The sequence below is a fragment of the Salvia splendens genome, chromosome 16 (genome assembly GCF_004379255.2).
Source record: "Salvia splendens isolate huo1 chromosome 16, SspV2, whole genome shotgun sequence".
Taxonomy (NCBI): Eukaryota; Viridiplantae; Streptophyta; class Magnoliopsida; order Lamiales; family Lamiaceae; genus Salvia; species Salvia splendens.
In genome coordinates this window covers 30599948-30608053 of record NC_056047.1, presented here as the reverse complement: position 1 = coordinate 30608053, position 8106 = coordinate 30599948, and the positions used below count along the sequence as shown (strand labels likewise).

The following is an 8106-nucleotide window of genomic DNA, read 5'->3' as shown; positions in this document are numbered from 1 at the left end:
ATAACTCCCTAATCCCTTGGAATTTTGAGAAAAACCTTTTTTGTAATTAAAATAGACACCTAGAGGTTTATTTTGGTGTAGGGCTCGACCCCTAGTTATCTCCGAGCTAAGTCAGTTTATTATATGAAGTTGATGTAATGCAGTCAATATTTTCTAAAGATTTAAAAGTTGAGAATAGAGGTTTTTATGCTAAAAGGAAGATAGATAGATGTGATATGTTGGCTTCCATATTTGTGCTTTAAGTGTTTATTTATAATTGCATATGTGCTTGTTTGAAAAATTAGGTGAACCGAGTGCAAGCACAAGCGATAAGGGAAAAGGCACCTCCATGGTTGACTAGCAAGTAATAGCGGTTTTTTTTGACGTGTACAGGTAGTGTACGCGTGTTCTAGAATTTAATTCCTTTAACTTCGATAAATATTACTACTTGTTTGTGATTCGCATGCTTATGCCATAGAACTTAAAAATGATTGTGTGGATTTTGTATACTTCAAGGTGATGTGATAGAAACGGTGATATTGAAATTGTGTTGAATAAGGTGAAAGTTGATATGAGATAGTTGCGTTGTGCCCCATTGCTTAAGTGAACCACAGGGTATAGTTGTCATGCCATAGGACAGCAGTACTGCACACATGTTGATCACTCGTCTTCTGGATAACCGAAGCGATGGTCTATTATATGATATATCGATTGTTGAAATGTACCCTATACGGGTAATATATGACAGTTGCCTTGCATAGGCCATATGGAAGATTACAGTGTCCGGTACAGACTTACATGATAGATGCCCTGATAGGGCTACCGATAGTGTCCGTGTACCCGTGTCCATCACTAAGCATAACTTGGGGGCGGAATGTGATTTGCTATTTTTGAAATAATATGGTTGTGCTTTGAACTCTTTAAATAGTTATGTTTTCCTCAGGTAAAGTTATGTGTATTGTGTTATATAGTTCTGATTAATATGATTGTGATGTTGTACTGTTTGTAAACGATATAGGTGATTCCTTTAAATGATTCAAATTGTTATGAATGCTTATACCGGGTGACATTATTTTAAATTTGTATATTGATGCCGACGTAAATTGAATATGTGTTGTACGACATTCCAGGTAATAAAGTGTTTACTTGTGATAGTGATATAGATTGAAGTTTTAGAGGTTTTATTCTGAAATGCGATTACACTACGAGCTTTTCGAAGCTCACCCCCCTTTTATTCTCCCTCTTGCAGAGTATAGAAGCGAGTGAACTCGCTAGTTGGCAGCAGCACGTGTCAAGTCACCACCTCCCTTTTTGCTGGTACAGTCGGAGTTTACACGTGGCATGCTTAGGTTTCTTTTGTTTGTAATTAGTTAACTTACAAATGTAAGGTTATAACCTTCTTTTTGCTAATGGAGTAGTATATATATATATATATATCGAAACAGGTTAATGTTATTTTGTCATGTTTAGTAGTAAAGAGTTGTGTTAACAGGTTTAGTTTTTTTTTATGATAGTATTGTATGTTGTGGGTGTTTGCAAAGTGGTTGGAAAAAAAATAGGCAGGTCTTGTTTATCGATCGTACCGAAAGGTAACGTCACTTATTGGGTTAAAACTAACCGAGTAAGGGGTGTTACACATTTCATTTACAAAATTAATACATCACAATAGGATTACAAAAAAATACGCAAACTCAGCGACGAAGGCTGCATTTAAGGCTCGAGTCAAGGTCGGACTACCGTCCTCCGAGGAACTCCTGTCGTCGTCGTGGTTCATTTTGGCTTGTGAGATTTGGAGAGATGTGAGAGATGAGAGAACTGATGCGAGAAATGTTCGTATGAAAAATGTAATGACAATCGAGGTTTAAATAGACAAATTTTGAATTTAGAAAAAAAAACGCGTTGCATCGTTCGCGCCTCCCACAGTGGGCGGACGATGACGCGGACGATGCCCTATCGTCCGCGCTTCGTCCGCGGACTAAGCGTCGGGCGCGGACGACGCATCGTCCGTCATCGGGCGCGCTATCATCCGCCCCATTGTGGATGGCCTTAATTGAAAACTAAAACAACATATAATTAATCCCCCAATATAAAATATAAACGGCATGTTGGATAGTTCCTTTCTTCATAGTAGCTTTTTAGCATTTTGGTTTCTACTTCATCAATTTTAATTTTATTCTTTTCAACTTCTTTAAATCTCATCATCAATAATTCATCCGTTGCTACAAATGATTGATTTCTTTTGAGCTCCATATTTAAGAATTTGTTGAAATACATAGAAAAAGAATAAAATAGGAGACATAATAAAATAGAAAGATAAATAAGATAGAGTAAGGTAGGAGAAAGAGAATAAATATGTTCTTTTTATTAAAAATAGAAATTAATCCCTTGTAATATGCAATATAAAAAGAAAATCAATTCACCTATACCTAAACGTAAGGAGTACTTTATAGAACGGAATCAGTACTTGGTTTACAAATACATCTAACAGTTTATTCCATTAACTTCGATTTTGTTATACCAGCATTTTGTTGTTTAAGAGTGTCAAAAACTTTGATTTTTCATTTACATCTAACAATTTATTCCATAAACTTTGATTTTCTAACCCAGCGTTTCGCTCTTCTACAATATCAAAATCTTTTATTACTATTATAAAATCCATAACAGTATGGATTAATTATTATAGAATTATTTATAAATTCTATTTTATTTGCATAACTTTAGGGATTGTTTGTTAATTGATTTATCTCTATCTACAATGTCTTAGGGTACATTTAATACACAAAATATAATAATAACAAATAAAAATGAGGATATTATGGCATGTAGACGTAGCAAAAAATCATTTTCCCAAAGATTATGGTGGTTTGAATTGGTGAACTAAATTGAGAACTTGACCGCATATTTTTGTATTACTGACATGGCGACATAAACTATAAATTGGCAAAATACATATTATTACTCTAACAAGATACATCAAATACGTACACTTCGTCGATCAGTTCTTCTCACGGTCAGAAATTCATATACACATGTAACAGAGCCAGGTCTCATATTAAAAATTTTAAGTGAGAGTAAGCGAAAAGAGTCGGCTGCAATAGCTGACATTGGAGCGCGACTCCCACATACCTTAAATGGAGAGAGAGATGATGAAACTATTGTTGGATCAGACGTGCTCCTGCTGAGGCGCGGCTACTGAAGTGCCGGCAGCATGTGGAGTGGCCAATAAAGCGACTGCCGGAGCAGCTGAGGTGACGAGGAGACCTCTGCTTTGTGCTGATTGAACCACGATTGCAAACTGTGCAGCCGCCAGAGCTGCAGCCTCCTGTTCCAGGAAACAACGATTTCAAGACTTTAATAACGGCTAATGTGCAAAAGGTAAAGCTTCGATTAGAGAAATACTCATATACATACCTGCCTCTGCCTCCTACGTTGCAAGATGCTGATAGCCCAGATCATGATGTAGCAAGGCATAAGAAAGCCAACAGCTCGAAGCAAGAATAGCTGCATGCACCGTGTGGGGGTATTCAGCATATTTTGGTAATCACATGGTCAAGAGGGTTGGGATAGTATGATGATCTAGTAAACTTACAGATAAGAAAGTTGATGCGTCGTCTTCTCCATCTCCTTCCCCATCATCAGTGATGGACAGTGCGTGTCTCAGTAGCAGAAGAGCCATCAACTGCCAAGTGAAACATTCTTTTCATTATATTAACTGAACGTGGTGTATGTGCAGTGTTGTTCAGGAAGTTTTCATATTTGAAGCAAATTCTACAATATCCAAATAAAATGAAGGAAAACACAGTACTCAAACAGATTTCCAGTTCAGCCTTCATGAAACACACATGAATCAGAAGTCACATGCACAAAAATCATGTCCAGACTATAATTTATAGACAACTCTAGTTCCACCCAAGGACAATCTATAGTGTATTTTAAACTTGTATTGTTATATTGTATGTGTTCTAGAAGGGTGCATATAAGTTTATTTTCTGGAAACTCAACCAAACAACAGAAATACTACCAAATGAGGCATTGTATAAATAAATAGAAGTACTAAAGGCTTACAATTAGAGCTGCGGAACGACAAAAGGCAGCGCCACTGCTGTTAGCATTGTTATAATCATCATAGTCAGCATCAAAGAACTGCCGCTCAGCCTCAGCAATCGCCAGAAGACGTGGATCACGCATGTCTAGTGGTGTGCCAGATATTTGCCATACTCCACTGGGAAGAGATTTAAGAAAGCAAATCATAGTTAGCCCATGATACTTATACTCAACTTTAATCCCATGAAACATTAAAAACTTCTACTTTTCTCTCTCATTCTGAGGATCTGATGTCTGGAAACATAACTTTTACACTTTTTAAGAATTAATTATTTACCCAATATCAATGGTAGTTTCATCAGGTTGGGTACGTGGTACTGCAGTGTAACCAGGCTGATATTGCTGCAGAACAGAGTAAATAATGTCAAAGATACAGGACAAAAAATGGCATCATAAATTGTACTCCCTCCGTCCCAATAAATATGAAACATTTGGTTTCCGGCACGGGATTTTATGCAGTGTTGCTTTGTGAGTTAATGGATGAAGAGAGAGTAAAGTAAAGAGAGGAAAAACTAGAGATGATGTTCTTTCCATTTTAAGAAACGTTACATTTTTAGTGGGACAGCCCAAAAAGGAAAACGTTTCATTTTTAGTGGACCAGAGGAGTATCTTCTTGTGAGATCTACAATTTCATTATTCCGAACATGTACACCCTTTACACATCAAAGGCAGTGAGATGGAATCTTTTCAGGATAAACATGTGAGGCGAAACTGTTCCTTGTGTAATGTTTAGCACAAAACTGAACCAACACGTTGAAGTTGTCATGATTGATGAGCCAAAAACCATCCATAACTGTTCCCATCTATGAAGCATCGGCACACCCAGGAGGATAGTATCCCTGTTCTGGGGCGTATTTAATAAGAATACTTAAATATGTCCAAAAAATATGTACTCCCTTCATCCCACTCTAATTGGATCATTTCTTATTCAGCACGAGATTTTATGCAGTATTGTTTTGTGAATTAAGTGGAGAGAAGATAAAGTAAGAGAGAGAGAGAGTAGAGAGAGTGCTATCTCTCCACTTAGCTTTAGAACACAGCCAACCAAAACCCTTAACACCCGATAACTCCTTCCCTGCCCACTAGAAGCCACCGCTCATACTGCCGGCGCAGCCTGGTTCTCCCCGTCTGCTTCGCCCTGTGCGGCTTCTCTATTCACAACTCCGTATCGCCACTGCCCATACCGCTGCCTCCATTCTTAGGATAGCTAGTGTCTACCCCAAGATCATTCGGCAGATGTGTTACTTTTTCTATTTCTTTACTAAATAATACTCCCTCCGTCCCACTCAAGATGGCCACATTCTTGAGTGGCACGGGATTTTAGGAAGTGTTGTTAGGTGGAATGAAGTAGAGAGAAAAAAGGTAGTTGAATATTTTAATGAGGAGAGAGAAGGTTATTTCTAAAATTAGAAAGTGGTCATCTTGATTGGGACAAACAAAAAAGGAAAGGTGGTAATCTTGAATGGGACAGAGGGAGTATTATAAATATTTAATACTCCCTCTGTCTCCCATAAAAATATGTGCACTTTCTATTTTCGGTCGTCCCACAAAAATATGGGCATTCCATTTTTGGAAAGTTATACCAATTTAATAATGTAGGACTCACTATCCACTAACACTACTTTAACTATCATTCTCCTCATCTCTCTTACTTTACCAATTTTGTCTTAATTCCCATGTCATACCCATTGCCCATATTTTTATGGGACGGAGGGAGTATATAAACATATTTTAAACGTATTTGTATCTTAGTATTTTGGAAATGGATGTATTTTCATCCCCGTATCAGCATAATGTACCTTCATATCCATATTTTGTTCCTGTTCTGGTGCTTCTTAGCTTTCCTTAAATTTATATATTAGCATTGCCACTAGAGATAAAGCTAGAATATGCAAACAAACAACATCACTATATATTTTGGCAGATTAAGTAAAAACATTAAATTTGTAAAGGTAAAATCACATACCTGATTACAAATCTCACATGTAATATCACCCTTCTCATTGCACCAGTGTTGAACACATTTCCTATGAGCAAACTGCAAAATAAAAGATCTCAATAAAACAGTAACCAAATCATTTGACCAAACAAATAACCAACAACAAAAAGAGAAGAGGAAAGGAGAGGAAAGGGAGGATAAGGATCATCATATATAAGACAGGCCAAAAGGATAACCTTAATATGACATGCTATAACTCATGTAAGATTCTGAATGAAATTTAGGGGGCAATGATGGAAATACAAAAACTTAATGAAAACACACTCTTAAAGGGAAATGCACAAAAATATCTAATCATGAAAGAGAAATTTATGAAACTTCTGACAATATGCACAAAAAAATTCAGTTCAATACCACTACCAAAAATAACATGGTCTTCTTCAAAATAATAGCTAGCAGACCCAAATTGAATCAGTTCTACAATAACATGTAATAGATGCTCACAATTATTCATATATGCATATAAGCATATTGTAGAGTTGGAGCATTTATTTTGGGCATGGAGATTAAGAAATAGAGTACATATTTAAAAAGTTAAGTGGAGTGAGATTTGAGATTTAGAATGAAGTAGAAGAGATAGTAAAGTATGAGAGAGTAAAGTAAAAGAGATAAGTGTGTTGTATTTTGCCAAAAAAAGGAAATGGCCCAACTCTAATGAAACATCCCAGAAAGGAATATGATCCATCTAAAAAATCTGATAAATTTTCCCAACAACTATATGATCCCAGTATTAGTGGACACGGCAAGCAAAAAGCTTAACCATAGCAACAAAATTAATAAGATAGACAGCCCAGAAAAAATATTAAAAAACCTGAACCAAATCAAAAGAGCAAGCATCAAACGAGCATTTTACCTTAAGACTCCCACTGCAAGCACAAGGACTCTCCAAATTATTTACAGAATCCTCCTCCTGGCAGATCCGGCATTCCCCCATCCCTATCAGTGGTGCATTCTCATCTTCCTCCTCACTGTTAACTGTGACCACCACAAGCCTATCTTCAGTCATTGATGATGATGAACCCACAATCTCAGGCTTCTTTCGGTTTAGCCCCACAGTCTCAGGAACTGGCTGGCTCGGCAAGCCCGCCTCAGTCTTCAGCAGCTGGTTCACATTCCCCACCAAAGGTTCAGACATTTATACCCTGTCTACACCACCACCGCCTCAAGCAACAATAATAAGCACAACAAAAACCCTGGGCTGAACAAGTCAACAGAAACCCTTCAACATCACAATCAATTGTCCAATATATTCACAAAAGAGGTACAATCTTTCGACCTTTGGATTACAATAAGCTAAACGCCCTTTTCAATTTTGGCATGAACTTCTACTCAAGCTACATAAAGGAAAGATATTGAAACCAAAACAAAAGAACCTCATCTCAACCAATATCTATAAACTAAACCCTAACAAAAGAACAAAAATTGAGGATCAAAAGGGGTCAGAATTCATTGATCACGCTGGCAAATGCAGCGGGATCAGCGAATTTTCTAGGTTAGGGCGACAAAACAAAAGGTCAATAGCTTATCGACAACAAAAAATGAATTGGGGGAAACAGTAACTACGAAGATGAAAAGAGGAAAAGAAAGGGAAAACATACCTGAAGGAGAAACTGAGAAATCGAAACGAACACGGAAAAGAAATCGCGAATTTGATGCACAACCAGAAAATTAAAATCTTATAAAAGGGTCAAATGATCAATTATATATTAGTAATATATCTATTTATTGCTCACGCGTTTTAATTTAGGAATAGATATAATCATTTGTAAAACTAAATACAGATTGTTTATTCTTAAATCATTGATAAATGACGCTGTGTTTTAATTAAGGAGTCCAAATTGAATAATGGCCTATTTTTGCCTTCGAGATTTGAGTTTCAACAAATACAAAGTTTGCTTCACAAGTAGTGGTAAATAAGTGAATCGAATTAATAATTGATATAGATAATTTAAATACTAATATAGACGCCCCTTTATTGCAGAGAAAGATCAAAGGACAATGACAGTAGTAGAGAGGCAGCCAAA

The 8106-nt window shown here is 36.7% G+C and overlaps 1 protein-coding gene across 4 annotated transcripts; it reads right to left on the bottom strand.

Moving 5' to 3' along the window:
* Nucleotides 1-2905: 2905 nt before the first annotated feature.
* Nucleotides 2906-7970, bottom strand: LOC121772393. 4 transcript variants are annotated; one of them, XM_042169477.1, is made up of 8 exons: nt 7681-7970; nt 6936-7228; nt 6050-6121; nt 4361-4425; nt 4045-4201; nt 3569-3658; nt 3391-3480; nt 2906-3301 (listed from the first exon to the last, which is right to left on the bottom strand). In XM_042169477.1, the coding sequence occupies exons 2-8, from the start codon at nt 7215-7217 to the stop codon at nt 3143-3145; spliced, it is 915 nt and encodes a 304-aa protein (XP_042025411.1). In that variant the 5' UTR covers nt 7218-7228; nt 7681-7970; the 3' UTR covers nt 2906-3142. The 4 variants fall into 4 exon arrangements, with proteins under 4 accessions (XP_042025411.1, XP_042025412.1, XP_042025410.1 ...); XM_042169478.1 differs by having other exon boundaries at nt 6936-7224; XM_042169476.1 differs by having other exon boundaries at nt 6936-7280; nt 7681-7969.
* Nucleotides 7971-8106: the final 136 nt, after the last annotated feature.

Excerpts from the sequence above, each read along its gene's own strand:
- LOC121772393 (XM_042169477.1), bottom strand. The coding sequence starts at position 7,217 with ATGTCTGAACCTTTGGTGGGGAATGTGAACCAGCTGCTGAAGACTGAG. Across the intron at positions 4,202-4,360 it reads GAAACTACCATTGATATTGG|TGGAGTATGGCAAATATCTG; the intron begins GTAAATAATTAA and ends ATCTCTTCCCAG. Across the intron at positions 3,302-3,390 it reads AACGTAGGAGGCAGAGGCAG|GAGGCTGCAGCTCTGGCGGC; the intron begins GTATGTATATGA and ends TTCCTGGAACAG.